The 21,054-nt window shown below is 38.3% G+C and overlaps 1 protein-coding gene across 1 annotated transcript; it reads right to left on the bottom strand.

Annotated features, from left to right (window-relative positions):
- Window positions 1–5,081: 5,081 nt before the first annotated feature.
- LOC131989539 (NACHT, LRR and PYD domains-containing protein 12-like) lies at window positions 5,082–20,857 on the bottom strand. The gene is made up of 20 exons (XM_059354776.1): window positions 20,780–20,857; window positions 16,425–16,509; window positions 16,146–16,224; window positions 15,507–15,729; window positions 13,546–15,322; window positions 13,259–13,432; window positions 12,733–12,906; window positions 12,457–12,630; window positions 11,931–12,104; window positions 11,655–11,828; window positions 10,757–10,930; window positions 10,589–10,635; window positions 10,084–10,127; window positions 9,691–9,755; window positions 8,137–8,345; window positions 7,763–8,019; window positions 7,467–7,595; window positions 7,203–7,326; window positions 6,757–6,792; window positions 5,082–6,584 (listed from the first exon to the last, which is right to left on the bottom strand). The coding sequence occupies exons 2-20, from the start codon at window positions 16,493–16,495 to the stop codon at window positions 6,322–6,324; spliced, it is 4,368 nt and encodes a 1,455-aa protein (XP_059210759.1). The 5' UTR covers window positions 16,496–16,509; window positions 20,780–20,857; the 3' UTR covers window positions 5,082–6,321.
- Window positions 20,858–21,054: the final 197 nt, after the last annotated feature.

The raw sequence follows: 21,054 nt of genomic DNA, 5'->3' as shown, positions 1-21,054 counted from the left end.
TTAACCAGTAGTTTTGTTGCTTAAACCTATACAAGTAGGTTTGTTGGCTAAAACTTAACAAAAAGCTTTGTTGCCTTGACCTCATCATGTAGTTTTATTGACTTAACATCGTCAAGAAGTTCTGTTGCCTTAACATAACCAAGTAGTTTTGTTGGCTAAACCTAAGCACAAAGTTTTGTTGGCTTAAACTTAAACAAAATCTTTTGTTGGCTAAATCTAAACAAACATTCATTCATTATCAGTAACGGCTTATCCGCACTCGGGTCACGGGGGGCTGCAGCCGATCCCAGCTGACATTGGGCGAGAGGCGGGTACAACCTGGACAGGTCGCCAGACTATTGCATGGCTGACACATAGAGACTGACAATCACTTTCTCATTCACTCCTACCGGCAATTTAGAATCACCAATTAAACCTAAGTGCATGTTTTTGGACTGTGGGAGGAAGCCGGAGTACCCGGTGACACAGGGAGAACATGTAAACTCCACACAGAAGAGCTGGCAACACTCTTGCTGTGAGGCGAGAATGCTAACTACTACACCACTGTGTAGCCCCAAATATGAATATAACAGTCAAACAATAAAAATGAAATAAAATGTAAAACAAATCAAATAAATAAACACCAAAAAAACAAAAGAAAACAATTAGTCAAGTGTAAAAACAGGTTTCCCACAGCAACCCGTCCCTGGGTAAAAGTCTACCACAACCCCTTCTGCATGTACTTTGTCACTCTATATACTACTAGGAGGCAGAGTTGAGTTGATATATATATATATATATATATATATATATATATATATACCCGATTCAAAAGGCTCGCCTCAAGAGCTTACGACACTGAAGGGTGCAAAATGGCCAAAAAGAGGAACCAGAGTCCCAGAGTTTTATCAGCTTCAGGCATCAATACTATAGTCTGATCAATTCTCAGACTCAGACGTGTGGCCTTTACGCTGACTCGAATTTACGTACACGAGCTGAGAGCAGATGTGAGATCTGATCGTACGCTCCACTCACGTCTAAATTGATAAATGCCGAGCCTTGCGTAGAAATTATTGTAGGCCCACTTTACGCTCACTTTCTGTCGTACGCTCGTTTGATGAATGAGGGCCAAAGTGTTTTCATTGGTTACGAACAGACGGACAGACGACTGAATCCTCCTGTTGAGTTGTGGGTGTTTGTGGGTGCTCGCTGCTGCTGCACATGCTGCTGTCTGAAGTTCACCATGAATACATGTAGATGCAGTGAAGTTTGGGAATGACGGCTGGTTCTGATGGTGTCCAAACTGTTTGAAATAAAACACAAACTAGTTTTTAAGATGGAATGATCTAAATTTGTCTTCTGTGTTTTTATGGAGTAACGAAAAGTTTTACATGTTTTTTTCAAGTTTTGTGCATGCATAATATTGGGTTTGTTTCTGGATTATGGTCAGTTACCTTTTTTTTTATTTTTACAACTTACAACTATTGTGGGTTTTTTTCCCCATCTTTGCACAAAATATGCTATAATACGTAACAACACACTAATATGGCCATTTTAAACAATTCGTGGTATTTAAAAAAAAATGTCATTTTTCATCATATGTATGTTTTTTTATATATCCTATGATAAGGTGTTTTTATGTCATTTCTAGACAAACTATAAAAATCATTTATAACAACAGTCTAGGAAGTATTTTTTTTGTTGCATTTTTAGGCATTTTAAAATTTGACAATTTTTGACAAAAATGAACATACTATAGTATGACTTTTTATTTTTGTCCAATTTTTGGACATCCCATAATATGGTGTTTTTCTGTCATTTATGGACAAAATATAGAACTAATATGCATCAACAGACTTTAAAGCAAATTATTAGGCATTTTAAAAATTTGACCATTTTTGACAAATATAGACATTGTATATATAGTATGACTCTTTTAAGGGCGTTTTCACACCTGAAAGTCCGAACCAAGGTCCGTGTTCTGTTACATTGTTTACATTCGGTCCGGTTGGTTTTGGTGTCACACTGCAAAAGGAATAACGGACTTTACAAGACAATTCTACTGGACACGTCATCTCCTTGTGTATTTCCACGGCTCATTTTCTTTTGGTTACGCTGCGTTGTTAGGCCGGCCGGCATCTGACGTCAGTGTTACTTCCTTAACGTGTTTACACAAAATGAATCCAGCGAGCCACCTTTTACTCCGTTTGGGTCCTTTTCCCATACGTTATTTCAGTCTTGTGGCAGTGAAGGTTTCTGCTGCTGTCCTCAGCTCCGTTGTGCACACAATTAAATGTTTGTCCTTGGTCTTGTGTTACCTTGCCGCTGATTAGTGATTGTGCTCACCTGCTGAGGCGCCGCGGAGCAACACACACGCCGTAGCGCGCATGCAGCAGCACGGCCGCTGTCACACACACGCTGCTGCACCTCCAGGCAGATCACCGCAACAAATACTTTTGCTGGTCTTTGGCTACCAGCTGCACCAGCTTCATGAGCAACACGTGAGAGTGCTTGGTATTCACAAGATGAGCCTCCTCATCATGCCAAAACTGTATCGCCGTCGACAGGAGAGGAGAAAATGGTCGCAATCCTGACAGTTATGGCAAAGTAAAAAAAAAACTTCCTGCCATTGATACTAAGGTCCGAACTATTAAAAAAAAAATTGTTTTCACACTGCAAAAGGTTCGGACCTTGGTTCGTTTGGTCCGGACCGAGACCACCTCTTTTGGTCGGACCAAACTTTGGTCCTTTGGTGCGGACCGTGGTCCGCGGCACCTTTCACACCTGGAATTTAGGTTCGGATCAAACTGAAAAGTCCGAAAGGTCTTGGTCTCGGACCAAACGAGACAGGTGTGAAAGCGCCCTTATTTTTTATTTTTTTGGACAGCCCATAATATGGGTTTTTCTGTCATTTTTGGACAAATTATGCAACTAATTTGTATCAGCAGACTATAATTAAGTCATTTTTAGCATTTTTAGGTATTTTAAAATTTGACCATTTTTGACAAAAATCGACATACTATAGTATGATTTTTTTTTGTCCAATTTTCGGAGATCCCATAATGTGGTGTTTTTCTGTTACATTTGGAATGTAATTTGTATCAACAGACTATAATTGGGCCTTATGAATCATTTTTAGACACAATAGTAGGACTATTTTGGGGCATTTTAAAAATGTATGACCTTTATTTGAAAATCTTTGGACATCTTATGTGGTGTTTTTCTGTCTTTTTTAGATAGATAATTAAATATATATCAACTCATTTCTTGCAATTTTTGGGCAATTTTCACAATTCTTCTATGCAGTGGTCTGCTGTGGCTGCTGCAGGAACAGAGAGGGACAAGAAGAGGCTCAACGGACTGGTGTCCTGTACAGACCCCTGGACTTCCTGGAGGAGATGGGTGTCAGGAGGGTGTTAGTCCAACTGAATCCATCATGGACTACACCTCTCAGCGCTCCATGACACCGTGGGAGCTCTGAGCAGCTCCTTCAGCAGCAGCCTTTGTGCCTCTGTGTCTGTTTATATCACCAACTGCAGCAGTTTAACACCAGCATTGTAGAACACTTCTCACTTGTACATATTAACAGCATACCTTTTTATAAATATCTTTTGTATACTTTCTATGTGATATATCTGTTTTCATACCATACTGTGTATATCCTTGCACATATAAACGTCCATTTTCTTTTATATTAGTATTATTTATTGTTCATATTACAACATACAATGACATCTGACAATCTGGTTTCCCTAATGTGCAATAAAAATACTCTGAAGAAAACCCTTGGTGCAATATTAATAAAAACGTTCAATAGCAGCCATGTAGCCAATTATGCTATAACATGTAAATCATATGTATGTATTATGTATTTATTTAATTTGCAAAAAAGCACCATATTATAGGATGTTGGGGGGGGGGGGGAGTCCCTATTATACTCATACATATAATGGTATAAGTCACAAGTCATAATTCTTTTACATGCTAAAAATGGCCTAATTCTAGTCTGTTGATATTAGAGCATGATCTGTCCAGATATGACAGAAAAACGTCATATTATGGAACGTTAAAAATAAAAATAATGCCATAGTATTTTTTAAAAACTGACAAAAAAGTTATTTTTTAATGCCGCACAATGCTAAAAAATGTTTCCATGTGTAATAGTCTGGAAATATAGTTCACAGCAAAATGTCCAAAAATGACATAGGCCTAAGTAATTGTTAAATGTCATAAGTTATCCGAAAATGAAATAAAAAGTAATGTTATATTATTTACATTTATAAAGTATATATAAAGTAGTTTATGTGAATAACTTCACTTCCAGTGTAGGTTTTACTGTCAGGGAGTGGCTCATGTTTGCCTATACATGATGCTCTGCTGCCGCCATGTGGCCGCTGCAGGAACTGCACCTACAGGGCCAACGGGGGGCTATACTATGACATTTTCTGAATATATTGCGTAAAATGTAAAATTACATTTTTATGGTATAATTTATATTTTTATGATACCATGATTAATTTTACATTGCAAACCATACAATGAAAATTTTGTTTAATGTTTATAGCTATAACTCTACTTTTTAAAACAGGATTTATACATTATACATAATTTATGATTTTAAATATAATTATCATGGCATACTATAGGATTATTTTTTGTGGAATATTACTTTTATTTTTTTCAATATATATATTTATTCTTTATGACTTTTTATCTCATAATTATGACTTTTTTATCTCATAATTTCAATGTTTTTATCTCACAATTTCAATTTCATGTGGGCAAAAACAAAACAAAAAAAAAGCCAACTTTTCATTTTTATTTTTTATAACTGGCGGAAATGGGCTTCGGTATGAACCACGCAATCTTGATTTTAGTGTGAATGTGTGAAGCATTACAATAACACAGATTTGTCTTTAATAATTAGTTTAATAATGTAAAAATAAATCTTTCATTGAAAATTGTCAAGTAAAAATGGAGAAAATGTCACAATATAAAGATCATCTCTGTCTTGGCAATGGCACATGATAAAAATAATTCACCCATTTAATATAAAACTCTGAATGAAATCTGTTGAAAAAACACACAAAATAAACTAAAACAAACAAACATTCAGTCTCGTCATTAATCATAAAATATCTCACATTTTCAAAGTCTTTAGTCCAGAACAGTACAGTGTTCCTCACATACTTACATTGTTTAATGACATATTTGCTTTTTCAAGCTTTAGAACTGTCACATACGTTTAAAACATTTATACAACAGAATCTGCATCCTGGAAAATGCACCAAAGGGTGCTCTTCTCTTTACAATTGCATTGGGTTTGTTTGACACATCTTGTTGGATGTAAAACATGAATATTTACATGAAAGAAAGTATTGAAAAAAAATGAAATTATAAAAATACATTTTGTTACAATATAACAATGTCATTTAGCAGACGCTTTTATACAAAGCAACGTACATTTGAGAGTTCATACAATACAAGCAAAGATCAAGTCAAAAGGCAGCACATGGGTTCAGTTTGAGCCCAAATGGACATAGGTGCTATCAGACGGTGCAAATAGTACTTTTTTCCCTTTTCTTTCAACTACGTAAATTATGAGTGTGTGTTGAGCTGGGTCTTTAGTCACTTTTTGAAGATTGAGACTTAGTCTTATGCCTCACTTACTGAGTTTGGGGGAACTACAGAGGAGAAAAGTCTAGTTTGAGACGTAGAGCTCGACGCCTTTCACTGTTACTGGGGATTTCCACCGGGCGTGGAACGGCCATGGACCAGCTCCGCCACGGTTTTGCTTTGTCCTCTGCCCGGCGTCAATCCCCACCGGGCACCCAATGGGTGACGTCACGGTGACTACGTCCATTATTTATATACAGTCTATGTGAGAGACCAACAAAAACATATATCATTCATTTATTATTGATTTGTTTAACTGAAATGTGATTGATACGTGTGAGCTAGCGTGCTAACGTTAGCAGACGGTTGCTCGGGTGCTAATCGTAGCGGGCTAGTGTTAACTTAAGTCCAACATTAACATCTTATGTTCAGTGTTAATCAGAATGTATTTGGCGTCTGAGGGATGAGCAGCACAGATGTGTTGTAGTGACCGTTGCCTGTTATTGTTCTTGCTGAGAGGGTGGAGACATACACAGACATTAACAGTGACGTAATGACGTGGCTCTAGAGCCTGTGGAGAAGCAAACAGTTCAGAGCTGGTTCACAAGTTGAACCAACTGTGAACCAGCACTAGCACCAGCTCCGAACCGGCCCTGAAATTGCTTTGGTCGAAAAGGGGCACTATAGTGTCCAAAGCTGCAGCACATTTTACTACATTTTGCTTCTTTATCCAGATGCCTCAAGCTCACTGATAAGGTGCTTCATACTCGTCATCCCTTTCAGGATTTCATTGAGGCCGTCTTTTGCTATTGCTGTGTTCAAAACCCCCAGAATTTTCCTCATCTGGTCTTGTGTGGTTGCTAAGGCTTTGACATCATTGTAGGTCTCCTTTGAGATCAACTCCCTCTCCATGAGCTCGTCAAGGATGGGGGCTGTTACACTCACTCTGTTAATCAGAGCTCTCCGATGTTGATCCACGAAATGCTGACCTGCAGGAAGACAAAAGCAAAGCAAACAAACAGTGAATGATAAAAGTTGTAATGGCTGTATGTTAAAATTCTGAATGGATAAATACAAAGAGTTACAATGGTGATTCAAGGCCTCTAGGTGAATTCATGTTATCATTTATCACCTTTAAGTTCTCCTTTTGTCTTTTCTTACCTTGTTTATGATCAGTGCTTTGAGTTTGGTAGTCTTCTGAAATAAAATACAGTGCATAACGCTGATTAGTAGATAGATTCACTCATTATTTTACTTAAATGCTTATCAGCACTCGGTCCCAGCTCACATTGGGTGAGAGGCGGGTACAGCCTGGACAGGTCGGCAGACTATCACAGGGCTGACACATTGAGACAGACAATCATTCACGCTCTCATTCACTCCTACGGGCAATTAAGTGTCACCAATTAAATCTAAGTGCATGTTTTTGGACTGTGGGAGGAAGCCGGAGTAGCCGGAGAGAACCCACGCTGACACGGAGAGAACATGCAAACTCCACACAGAAGAGCTGTAGGCTGGAGTTGAACCGGCCACCCTCTTGCTGTGAGGCGAGAGTGCTAACCACTACACGAAATCAACAAGTATAAAATCCTTTGAAAACCTCTTACCTTTGAAAATAGAACAGCTCCAGATAGTGTTTTGCTCACTTTTAAGCTTGAGGGTGAAGTCGCCATCTGCATTTCTGAGGAACACCTCAAATAAATTTCTGCTATCGTATCGGAGCTCTCGTGTCTGTGGAGAACAGAATAAATGGGGTTGAAGACAATTTTTGCCATTATTTTAAATTAAGAGTATTATTTACTTAGTAAATTTTCCAAACATACTTGAAAGAAGTGATAATATAGTGACTCGAGCTGTTGAGTCGTACATACCGGGGGTTGAATGTGTGCACCCGCCTTGTCTGTTTTGAGAGATAAGTTATCTCCTAATACCATGGACTTGTCTGGGCCTGGTTTTAGCAGTTTAATTGATCCAACAGAGTTTTGCTCTTTTTCCACTGCCTGTGAAAAAAAGGGATCAAACTCAAAGTAAACAAACATTTTTGTAGTCACAATGTGTTTTGTGCTTTTTTTTCACGTAATGGAGAAAACGGCATTGAAACTATGCTGTTTTCCCTTTTCACATATGTATATGTTTAATTTATAGCTGTGACAAATGAAAGAGAAACCTTTTGCAGAGCAGGATCAGGTGGCACCAGGTAAACATAGAGATTGAGGGCAGTTTGGATTTTCTTGTATATCAACACGTCATAGAAAACGTTCACAGGGAAGCCAAGTAACTGCCGGATCATGACACCAATTGGTGAGAAAGTGGGCTGCAGCAACTTGATGTGGGACGATGTCACTTCAGACACTCGTTCCACAGAATCTCCACAGGATTCCACATGTAGAACTGCAAAGCTGTCTGACATTTTGGGGTTGTGATCTGCCAAGAAAGAAAAATTTCAAAGAAATAAAACAAACTTACAGTGTGGTAGTGAGTAGAAAACTATTCCCTTTATTAAATCAAAACCGTTGTCATTATACATGTTTGTCCACTTACCTATCCAATGTGGCAGTTGCACCTCCTCTAACTTTCCAGCTGTGACTGTGATGTCTATTAGCGGTCCTGCTGGCATGTAATCTGCACATGAAGGCCTGTGCCTGTGTTCCTCCCATGAGCAGAACTGGTATTGGAGGCTGACCTTTTCCTTACAAACCCAGCGCAACGAAGACACGCTGCATTCAAAGCAACCTGCGTCGGACTGGAGGCTTAGAAGTGAAAAGGTAAAACAAATTTACTACACACTGAAATACTGATGGTTGCTTTCATTATTGCAACCGAAAATGAAATTGCTGTAGCTTTCCTAGAAAAAGGTGCTGCAATTGATTGACATTTTTGTAGTAGTTAGAAAGAGGAAAGAAAATTATAGTTCATTATAGATATATGCAGGTAATATCTATTTACTTCCAGTCAGTACAAAGTCTTCAAATGTCACAGAACATTTATTTTGAAAGAGATGAAGAAATGCCCCTCAGATGTTACCGCAACACGTTTACTTCACAAGAGTGGTTCTGAATGGAATTATTTTAAGAAATAACTACAACAAGAACATTTCGGCAGAGATGTTTACGTTGTGCAAGAGTTCTACAATACAGTCACACCATTAACATCCTATTAAGATTACTTTACTTTGCAACAACCCTTTACAACTCCCTGTTAAGACACAGTTACCTCTCAGGATTGTGTTCTACAAAACAAGCCATTGCTTGTTTCTTCAGTACAGATTCGAGTACAACTGATCGCTTCACAATGAGTTCCATACACCTCTTGTTTCTAAAAAACTACATCCATCCCAAGATTTACGTTAACACACAGATACCATTCTGGGCTTTTATTTTGAAGGCCTGGCTCATCCTGACTTTGCTGGGACTTTGCGAGAGAGGAGGGGCGCACAGTATCCTAAAGCTGAGGAAGGTCATTAAATGCACCTCTCAAACTACTCTTGTTTTTTCAAAAACCATGAGTCCTAACATCAAAATGGTCCCGGTTACCATTAGTCTCTATTAGAGAGTTGGTTGGAGTTGCAGTCACATTCAAGCTCACGGAGCCAAAACTGTAAGTCTGATTGATTCCAGAGCAGGATGTCTACAAAGAGCATGAATTTATCTACAATCTGCCCTAAAAATGAAGTATGACGAGTGAAAGTATTGGGAAGATGCACAGGTTGTTGGATAGAAAAATCTGAAAATGTCCCAGCCTCTCTCCACTCTAGGTGTGATGTCATCCACTCTAACTCTGAACTCTCTGTCCAATACACACCCATTATAAACTTAAATGCTGTGAAAAAAAACGAAACAGCGATTTCGTGAAAGACGGGCAAGCAATCCAAATGCCCGTTTGTACCAGCAAAGTCTGAAGGCTTGTGATCCATATAAACTTTAAATCATTTTTCTATGATAAAGTATAGCGAATAACAACGACCCTGAGTCCACTTCACTTTTACTAAAAAGGCAAAGTGACTCGCTGAAAAAACGCATATCACAGCATTCATGATCATCACGCTAGTTTTCATGTATCTTTTGGGCATAAGTATTCATATGTAGCCATTTTTACCTGTAGGTTTGAACCTCATCCACTGTGTTGACCACAGGTTTGAGTTTAGTCCAATCAGTGGAGGCCTGTTTCAGAGGAAAATACAATTTTGATAACCAGTTCAGCTTATTAAAAAAAAATTATTTACAGAAAAAACGTTGGACATTGTCTAAAATGTGAAGAAAACATAATGTGATAATTTGCTTGCCCTTTCGGACATATATTTAATTGAAAACTGTATATGTATATGTTTAAACTGATCAACTTTTTTTGTGTTCCGAGTGTGAATGCATTCTGTTTTTATTTACATTTTAAACAGCGTCTTAACTTTTTTGTATTAAAATGTCTGTTTATGTTATGTTTATACATAAAAAAACATTTCTATCAAAAATAAAAATAAAAACAAAAACTTACAATAGCACTGCTAGAAGATTCAAGCTCCACGTTTCCAGAAGGACCTTTGAAATTGATAAATTAAGCAAGTAAAACTACAAACATTATATTGTGGTCTTCATGAAATATGTCAATGATGATTGTAATTAAAAACAGGGAAATAGTACAACAAATTTTGGTACAGTAGCGAATGTAAGCTATTAAGAATGAATATAGTGAACGGGACAGCAGTTCATTGAGATATAATACATGCCTAACAAAAAAAGTAATTTTTATGACAAATATTTTTTTAAATTACCTTCCTTACTCCCCCCCCCCCCCAACTTTATTGTTATTTTAATTAAGGCACACTATACTATGACAATTGTTATGACATTCTACGTAATTACATTTTTTATGGCATACTACACTATTACTGTTAATTAAATTAATTTTACACTTGTTTTTATTCTAGCTTCCTGGAAGGACTGACTGAACAAAGTTAATTATTTTATTATTGAATGAATTAAACTAAATACACACTTACACTCTCTCTGACCGACCTCCAAACTCTTCCCTGCGTAATAGTCAACCCTGGGAGAATGCACAGTCAGAACAACATGTTTTGTTTCAAAATACAAACACTTTAATTTTCAATTCATTTTCAAAGGCTTTGTGTCAGCTCTCAGTCTTATTTGAGAAGGTGTGTCTTTACTTGAGAGTTTCCAGTCTCCAGTTTGGATCCTTCCGTCCGGCAAGGAGCACTTTTATTGCTGAATGTCCTCGATGATTGTTTCTCAGATCCAGCTCTCTTAGATGGGAGGGGTTTGATACCAGGGCAGAAGCCAGAGCATTACAGCCTTCCTCTGTGATCAGACAACCTGACAGTCTGTAAGCGCGCAAACACACACACACACACACACACACACACACACACTAAAGCACTCAAACAGCGCTGTACAATTTGTTGAGTTAAATTTAACAAAATGCTTACCATGAATAAGAACGTAAGCTGGATTCAAAGTTAAAATCATCTACCTAAGAGTTTCAAGGTGACAGTTTGGACTCTTCAAGTTCAATGATGACATATCGTCAACTTGTTGGGACCATAGACTGTATAAAGAATGGGTGACGCGTCTCAACTTCCTCCCATTGTACATTACTGAGCCCTTATATCCCGGAAACACACTTCCATCCTGTGCTTGAAACCGAACTTATCCAAATAACAAACACGGGAACAAACATCAGTGTGATATGAACTACCCAAAAAGACTGAAACCATCATTTGAAGAAATTTATTTTACCTCTACTTTGACATTTTAGTTTTAGCCCTGTCCAACTGACTAACATGGAGGGGCAGGATTTAAAACCTATACTGCAAGCCAAATTTGGGAAGCTGTCATGTTGTCCATCTTTATATACAGTCTATGGTAGGGACTTACCTATGTCATCAATATGCTAGATTGAGAGTCAAGACTTAGTATTACTTCAAACATTATATTCCTTGAGGCTTCCAAAATAATAACTTTGCCTGTTGTTATTAGAGTAAAACGGGTCATAAGTCTAACATTAAATGTGTAGGGGTCACCCTTCATAAAGTGAGATATCCTGACCTGAGAGTTTCAAGTTTACAGCTTGGATGCTTCAGTTCATTGGCGATCATCTCCACTCCTAAATCCCTCAGGTTGTTGTCACTCAGTTCAAGATCCTTCAGATTACCAGATCCGGAACGGAGAGCTGAGGCCAATACTTTACAGCTTCTCTCTGTCAGCTCACAGCCATTTAACCTTCAAAGATATGTAGAATTTTGAATTTAATTGTTGTTCAGCCAATATTAGAACAAAACAGGGCATAAGTCTAAATATTAAATGTGTAAGGGATATCCTGACCTGAGAGTTTCAAGTCTGCAGTTTGGAGTCTTCAGACTAACAGCGATCATCTCCACTCCTGAATCCCCTAGGTCGTTGTTACTCAGTTCGAGCTCCTTCAGATTACTAGACCAGGAACTGACAGCTGAGGCCAAAGTTCTGCAGCTTCTCTCTGTCAGGTTACAGCCATTTAACCTTCAAGGAGATGTACAATATTAAATTCAATTGGTGTTCAGCCACTCAGTTTAACAAAATATTAGGGCAGGAGACATCCAAGAACACGGACACTGTGTTTGAGAGGACTTCATTTCTTGTGAAGTGAACATCGAGGTAGCACTAACCAGCATGAGAACACTGGGACAGACTTGGCAATTTAATAGAGCATTAATCCTTTATGTTCAAAGTTTATGACTTCGGAGTTGAGAGTCAAGACTTATACTTCAAACATGAGATTCCTTGAGGCTTCCAGAAAAGTCACTTTGCCCTTTGATATTAGAACAAAACAGGTCATAAGTCTAAATATTAAATGTGTAAGGGATATCCTGACCTGAGAGTTTCAAGTCTGCAGTTTGGACTCTCCAGACCAGCAGCAATCATCTCCGCTCCTGAATCCCCCAGGTCGTTGTTACTCAGGTCAAGCTCCTTTAGATTACTAGATCGGGAACTGAGAGCTGAGGCCAAAGCTTTGCAGCTTCTCTTAGTCAGCTTACAGCCATTTAACCTTCAAAGAGATGTAGAATTTTGAATGTAATTGTTGTTCAGCCAATATTAGAACAAAACAGGGCATAAGTCTAAATATTAAATGTGTAAGGGATATCCTGACCTGAGAGTTTCAAGTCTGCAGTTTGGAGTCTTCAGACTAACAGCGATCATCTCCACTCCTGAATCCCCGAGGTCGTTGTTACTCAGTTCGAGCTCCTTCAGATTACTAGACCAGGAACTGGCAGCTGAGGCCAAAGTTCTGCAGCTTCTCTCTGTCAGGTTACAGCCATTTAACCTTCAAGGAAATGTACAATATTAAATTCAATTGGTGTTCAGCCACTCAGTTTAACAAAATATTAGGGCAGGAGACATCCAAGAACACGGACACTGTGTTTGAGAGGACTTCATTTCTTGCGAAGTGAACATCGAGGTAGGACTAACCAGCATGAGAACACTGGGACAGACTTGGCAATTTAATAGAGCATTAATCCTTTATGTTCAAAGTTTATGACTTCGGAGTTGAGAGCCAAGACTTATACTTCAAACATGAGATTCCTTGAGGCTTCCAGAAAAGTCACTTTGCCCTTTGATATTAGAACAAAACAGGTCATAAGTCTAAATATTAAATGTGTAAGGGATATCCTGACCTGAGAGTTTCAAGTCTGCAGTTTGGACTCTCCAGACCAGCAGCAATCATCTCCACTCCTGAATCCTCCAGGTCGTTGTTACTCAGGTCAAGCTCCTTTAGATTACTAGATCGGGAACTGAGAGCTGAGGCCAAAGCTTTGCAGCTTCTCTTAGTCAGCTTACAGCCACTTAACCTTTAAGGAGATGAACAATATTGAATTGGTGTTCAGTCACTCAGGTTGAAAAAATAAATATTGGAGCAGAAACCATGCAAGAACATCACATATCATATTATATATAAACTTACAGAGATTTCCTGGAGGCTCTGACCAAAGGCAGGAGCCTCAACAGACCCTCCTCTGAAGCAGAGTATTTCTTCAGGTCAAACACATCCAGTTCTTCTTCTGATGACAATGTGACAAAGACCAGAGCTGACAATTGAGCAGGAGAGAGTTGGTCAATGGGGAGACTCCCCCGTCTCAAATAGTGTTGGATCTCCTCTATCAGCGAACGGTCATTCATCTCATTCAAGCAGTGAAACAGATTAATGTTTCTCTCTGTCTCTGTGTTCTCCCCAATTTTCGCCTTGATGTACTCGACTGTTTTCCTAATGGTGGTCTCTGAGCTATTTGCCCTTGGTGTCAGCAGACCACGAAGGAGATTCTGATTGGTCTCCACTGAAAGGCCAAGAAGGAAGCGTAGAAACAAGTCCAGATGTCCATTTGGAGATGCTAAGGCCTTGTCCACAGCACTCTGGTAGAGGTCTTTTGCGCCAAGCTTATGCCTGAATATAGTAGACAACCACGAGGTGGTTTGTGTGTCTGACAAAAGATTAACACCAGAGGTGTTGAAGATCAAGAAGACATAAAGAGCAGCTAGAAACTCCTGGATGAACAAATGGACAAAGCTGAACACCTTGTCCTGGTACAGCCCTGTCTCCTCTCTATAGACTTGTGTGAACACTCCTGAGTACACTGAGGCTTCTCTGATATCAATTCCACACTTCTCCAGGTCTGCTTCATAGAAGATCAGATTGCCCTCCTTCAGCTGCTCAAAAGCCAGTTTTCCAAGGGTCAGAATCATCTTCTTTGTTCTTTTGTTCCAGATGGGGTATTTGTCATCATGCATGTCATATTTGAGGTGGAGCAGTTTATTCTGACCCAGCAGAAAGTGGATATAAACCTCAGTCAGAGTCTTGGGCAGCTCTCGATTCCCATTCTCAATAACTGTACCAATGACATCACAGAAGGCTGGGATGTGGCACATGATGTGAAGCGATGGTGAAGTCTTGATGTGGCAGATGATTCTGCTGGCCAGGTTCTCATCGCTAAATCTTTTGCTGAAGTACTCCTCCTTTTGTGGATCAGTGAAACCTCTTATCTGTGTCACCATGTCAACAAAACTTCGAGGGATCTGACTGGCTGCTGCAGGTCGTGTGGTTATCCAGATGCGTGCAGAGGGAAGCAGTTTCCCTCTGATCAGGTTTGTCAGCAGCACGTCCACTGAGGTCGGCTCGGTTACATCAGTCACAATCTCGGTCATGTCAAAGTCCAAAGGGAGTCGGCACTCATCCAGTCCGTCAAAGATGAACAGAACTCGGAAACTGTCAAATCTGTATATTCCTGCTTCCTTGGTTTCGCTGAAGAAATCATGCAGGAGTGTCACCATGCTGTGCTTTTGTCCTTTTAGCAGATTCAGCTCCTGGAATGTGAATGGAAATATAAAGTCTATGTCTTGGTTGACTTTTTCTTCAGCCCAATCCACAATAAACTTGTGAGTTGAAACTGTTTTTCCAATGCCAGTCACTCCATATGTCATCACTGTTCGGTTTGGTTGATCTTTTCCAGGGAAGTGTCTAAAGATGTCATCACATCTGATCGAGGTTTCTGGACTTTTATTTCTGGATGCAGTTTCAATCTGTAGGACCTCATGTTCAATGTTCAATGGTTTTCCACTGTCTCCAACTGTCATGTTAAGTTCTGTGTAGGTCTGAAGTGTTGGTTTTCCATCTCCAGCATTCCCTCTCCAGTGAACAAATTTGTGCCTCAGATTAGTTTTGAGTTGATGCTGGCATATGGCGAGGTCTAATGGATAAAAAGCAAACAGCATTGAGACTGGAAGTTAGTTTAGATGGATGAATACATTATGCACTACTGTGCACTGTGGTGAAAGCCTATATGCAGTTGGAATCTAAAATAATGTGTATTCAAATTAATGTAATGAATGTCATGGTATTATTCACATCATGTTACATTTTTGTTGCCTTACTTTTTTGGAGAGAGACAGCCAGATCCTCCTGATCCATATCCCTCAGGAAGTGCTGTGTGATCTTCAGAAAGGCCTCTTTGCTCCTCTGCTCTTCATCCTCAACAAACACCCCAGCCACATGCTTCTGTTTTGTCTCCAAGTTTTTTGGATCATCTGTACTCAGTGCCCTCTGTAAACTCTGCAGCTCCTTCTTCACAAAAGTGACAATTCTCTCCTCAAGTGTCTAAAACAGAATAAACACATTATTACATACACACAAAAATCTTTGATGTCATCAAATTATCAAAAGGAAAATACAAATCACTTTAAAAAATAAATAAGCTTCAGATGTGCATGTCTGTCCAATTTGAAAAAAGGCAAGAGTCAGCTCGAACTGATAAAAGAGAAAGAAGAAAGAAGAAGAGAAAGTTGGCAACAGGGATGGCAAAATGACGGTTGCCAGCTGGAAATGAAAAGCTCGCTATTGTCTATTCTGTCATAGGTTGATGACCCATTGTTTCAAAATTTATGTTAATTGCATTATGTGCCTCCTGGAAAAGAAAAGCTTCACAAGATACAGTATAAAGAAATATAGCATATAGGGACATTTAAGCACAATAACATTTTATTCATAATGTTTTTATGTAGACATATACATACCGTAAATATGGACTCCAGTTCAAATTTTTTAAGCGTGGGAGACTGACCACTGGATACCTTCAAACCCTTCTTGAGATCACTGTGGAGAACGTGTGAGAGACTTGGTCAATTTAAGTGCCACACCTGTACCAACATCTTAATGTGATAAATAGCAATGTTTTGTATGAGATTACAAGTCTTCTTGTTAACTATTTAACAAAAATGTCCATCAGTTATTAAAAAATATTTGACATGTTTTTTATAATAGCTAAGCGAGTCTGTTTTTATTTTTAAGTTTACCTTTCAGGTTCTCCAGGTGTAAGGGTTTCAGAGGTAGTTGCTCCCCCCCGTTTCTTCTCAAAGAGACTCATTGCTGGGCACACATCTTTGCACAAAAAAATCAAACTTTTTGTGAGTTGATACAGAATTTTTGATGATTACTGTAAAAATGACTTACAATAACATGCAGTATAATTATAATTTATACAGCCCTGAATATACGGAATGAAAAATAAAAAACAAACATTTGACAATGTATTCAGAATAGCAGTGCTGTACTGTGTTACCATAATAACTGACTGTAACAAATTACTCACACTTTTTCAGTAATTATATTAGAAAGTAAAGTTTCCCCCCAAAACAAATAACTCGCTACAATATTCCTTCTACAACATTCCCATGAACATTTTAAATTAGAACAATGATGTGTGTGTGTGTGTGTGTGTATATATATATATGTATATATACACACATATATATATATATATATATATATACACAGTGTTTCCCACACATAGACCATTCTGTGGCGCACCGCCACAGAATAGAGACCGACCGCCACAAAATGATTCTGTTTTTTTTTTCCTCTCTAGGGGATTAAAAAAACTGTAACGTCTGTAACGTTAGCCAACACAGAGAAAACACCACATTCACATCAATAAATAAATGTTTTACAATGAACCGGGCCGGTCTCAGAGCTGTCAAGACTCTCCGGTAACGTTAAGGCATATTTAATGGTTTCCTTAAATGCCGTTAACGGGACGAGAGCAGTCAAAGCGGCTGCTTCAAGCTAGCTACATCGAGGGTAGGTTCGCTTCCTGTTTTCAAAGTAAAAGCACAAATTCTAACGTTATAAAGGGCAACGGGCGTTTTATTTTTGTGAATGTAACCGGAAGTGCGTTGCTCACGACGGCTAGCTTGAGTAGCGCCGAATTCGTCCGAACAAAATTGTAAACAGCTGGTATTTAGACAAATTAACGACGCACTGGGGATCTAAATGGCTACTTTCTCAGCTAAAAAGGGTTTAAAATGATAATAAAGTGATATATTTAAAGAATTTAGGACTTTACAGCCCTAATATTTGAGGGGATAGAGTAGACTACTATGCCCACAGTCAAATCAAAAAGAATAGACCACATTTTTAAGTTATTATGAATATTATTATTGTTGTAGTTATCAGTAGTTTTTCTGAATGTTTCCTGCTTTAATCCAGATGAGTATTGAACGTTTTTTTTCATGGCAAAAACGGCCTCGTCAAGAGGACAAGGAGCAGCATGAGGAGGTATCAGTCTGAAACAAAGTTGAACAGTCAAATGGCTGGTAAAGGTTAATTTATCTGAATGTTCTATAGGCATCAAACAGTGGTGCTCAGGGAGAAATAGAGGAGGACAGCAGACAAAATGCTCCTGTAAGACAGGCAGCTGCTGAAACAACAGGAGAGGTGGAAACAGAGAAGTTTAGACTTTAAATTAAAAAAAAAAAACGAGTGGGGAAAGTAGCCTATTTTAATTCTGATTTGTCTGTGGCTGTTTTTTTGCTGTTTCTCAAGCAAGACTATCCATTAATGGGCCTGAACCCAAGGAGGTCCCTTATGAAGAGCACTTGAGTTGTTTTTCAGGAAGCCAAGAAAAATGAGATGTTCTGATAGGACATGAAGCTGAGCACTAAATAGGCTACAGAATCTGAATCAGGCTTTGTTCCCTAGGTAGTTTCTTTATTTTCTTTGTGTTAATATATTTTATTTTTTACATTATTTTACCAAAACAGTTAGAACAGGTTATTGGTTGAGGTAGGTCTTAAGTTAATTATTTGAAATAAAAACCTCCAATTGAAGTTGTTTTGTGCAAATCATTCCTGTCACAGAATCTAAAGATTGAACTAGTTGGGGTGAGGAATGAAACCAGGCAGGGTTCTGGTAAAAATGTTTTTACTTGTCTTCTCTTAAATAACTTACTTTTAAAGAAGTAAGATTGAGCTGAAATGCTGTAGCTTTATAGTGTCTCAGCAGGTGACTCTGAAGAACAATAGAAACAGGTTTTTTCATGTGGCAGATTCAGAAAGTGTTGAACACCGCCCGCTGCATCCATCGCCGATGACCGACTGCACCACACTGTGACACTCGATTCACCCACCGGTGTCATTGCTACCACACACACATTGCTACCTGGTCTGTGGGAAACACTGATTATATATATATATATATATATATTATACACACACGCAGTGTCTTGCAGCTTTGTGCTCCGGATGCTTTGGCAACTATCATAGAAAATAGTCTCAAAAATGAGCAACAAGCATGATTTGACAGGAAATATGACACATCTTATAAGACACTATGAGAGAATATGCTCAGTTCAGAGACTTGACAATAATACAGTATGATAAACATCAGTTACAGTCACGATTCTATGAGGATCTACAGTTCAGAGACTGTTTGTATTTAATGTTTATTTTAACTTTTACATTTATCAATGGAGCTCAAATAGAGAGGCCTACAGAGTAGTGGAGGAACCACCATTCCAACAGAATACCATATTGCAACTATATAACTAAATTACAACTATACCTATATAACTACCATGTTATTACATTGATGTGTTTTACAGTACAAAGCGAATGAAGTACACTTGAGTGGACAGATAAATATTTCTTTATAGAATAAAGATAGAATTTGTTTTTCAAACCTTGCTTTACATCCCAAAGGATGTAAAAAAATCCTGACTGAGTTAATCATAATTCATGCATAAGAGGGTTAAAGAAGTGAGGACCGGCTGAAATGTCCTCACTGTGTTGGTCAAGAGCTCAAATAGCTGTCCTCACTATGTAGGACAGCTATTCTCAACCTTGGGGTCGGGACCCCAATTGGGGGTCGCGAGATGGTTTCTGGGGGTCGCCAAATCATTTTGGAAGTCAGCTCTGCCACTGTGTTAAAGTGTTAATGTGTTTTAGTCTTTTTGGTCACTTAATGTCTTTTTTTGGGTTATTTTGTGTGTTTTTTTAGTCATTTTGTGTCTTTTTTTATCATTTTGTGGTCAATTTGTGACTTTTTGGGGAATTTTGTTTCTTTTTTTGGTCATTTTGTTTCTTTTTTTAGTCATTTTGTGTCTTTTTTTTTATCATTTTGTGGTCAATTTGTGACTTTTTTGGGAATTTTGTTTCTTTTTTTGGTCCTTTTGTTTCTTTTTTTAGTCATTTTGTGTCTTTTTTGGTAATGTGTCTTTTTTGGTCATTTTGTGTCTTTTTTAGTCATTTTGTGGTCAATTTGTGTCTTTTTTGGTCATTTTCTTTCCTTTTTTAGGTCATTTTTTCTTTTTTGGGTGATCTGAACTGTGCATGTGAGATTCTGTTCAGTGAGCGGGGGTCACGGACAACATGCATGTTAAATTGGGGGTCGCGACTCAAAAAGGTTGAGAACTACTGATGTTGGAAGTACACACACACACACACATAGAGAGAGAGAGAGAGAGAGAGAGAGAGAGAGAGAGAGAGAGAGAATCAAAAAGGTCAAAAAAGGTTTTTTAAAATGGTCAGATGAGGAAAAACTGCCGCTCCTCCTCCGGGAAGAGTCACAGAGCTGTAGATTAGCAGCAGTCTATGTTTCTGCCTGTCACACACTGAGGGACAGCGAGTGACACACAGCTGTTGGTTGTTTTGTTTTTATTTTATTTATTTATTTATTTTTCTTCTTTTTTTTGCTGGGACAGTTAGATTGTATGAATTATATATTGATTGTAAATATTGTTCAATGATTGTAAATATTGCTTTCTTTTATTGTTATTAGTTTTTCTTTTCTTTTAAAATGAATGATAGAATTATAATAATTTATTGTAAATATTGCTTTCCTTATCTTGTTATCTTTTTTTCTGATGCTTGCTTTGGCAATATATACATTGTTACGTCATGCCAATAAAGCTAATTGAATTGAATTGAATTGAATTGAGAGAGAGAGAGAGAGAGAGAGAGAGAGAGAGAGAGAGAGAGGTTCCGTCTTACTACCCGCTCTCGTCCCCACTCCCCCACAAAACTAGTTGAACTAGTTTTACTCAGCCACTCCTTGCTGAGACAAGTTTAAGAAAAAGGAAAACAATCACGCCTGCAAAATGTAAGCTCCTACAAGAGTGTGTTTTTTTATGTTAAATAATACAGTTCATAAAACAGTTCACTGTTGTGCATTTGAAGCTTACACAGTCGAGACAGTGCGTCGACGCTACATTAAAGCTGTCGAACGGCGTCACTGCTGTTATAAAATAACTTGACGCAACATTTACTCGGATGCAGCTCAAATCGTCTTCGGACGCGTATGAAACACAGTGACATTTATCATTAAGTTAACTCCAAGTAGAACTGGTTGATTAAAAAAAAAAACCAAAACTTACTTTTGCTGCTCCTTCTGTTGACATCTGCTCCTGCCACAGAGCTGCGTGACTGCTGCAAACTTACACTTCCTCAATCACCAGCAGCTTTCAGTCCGTACAGGAAGTCACGGAAATGCACATCCTCTTATATCTCGTTTCGATTTTTTTTTATTTTTAGAAATTTAAGATTTCTGTTCATGGTTTAAACCTATTTTTAATATTAATTCTCATGTAATCAGCATCACATCAGTTTGCTGCTGTAAATCATCTCAGCAGACAAAAAAAAATACATTTAA

This window comes from Centropristis striata, chromosome 17 (assembly GCF_030273125.1).
Source record: "Centropristis striata isolate RG_2023a ecotype Rhode Island chromosome 17, C.striata_1.0, whole genome shotgun sequence".
Taxonomy (NCBI): domain Eukaryota; kingdom Metazoa; phylum Chordata; class Actinopteri; order Perciformes; family Serranidae; genus Centropristis; species Centropristis striata.
The sequence above is the reverse complement of the archived record's forward strand: the minus strand, read 5'-3'. Positions and strand labels throughout refer to the sequence as shown.

What these genes read in the sequence shown, in the direction of transcription:
- LOC131989539 (XM_059354776.1), bottom strand. Translation starts at nt 16,495, where the DNA reads ATGAGTCTCTTTGAGAAGAAACGGGGGGGAGCAACTACCTCTGAAACC. An exon ending in AGAGCCTCCAGGAAATCTCT is followed by an intron (nt 13,433 to 13,545) that starts GTAAGTTTATAT and finishes ATCTCCTTAAAG; the next exon opens with GTTAAGTGGCTGTAAGCTGA. An exon ending in GGAGGTCGGTCAGAGAGAGT is followed by an intron (nt 10,128 to 10,588) that starts GTAAGTGTGTAT and finishes TCAATTTCAAAG; the next exon opens with GTCCTTCTGGAAACGTGGAG.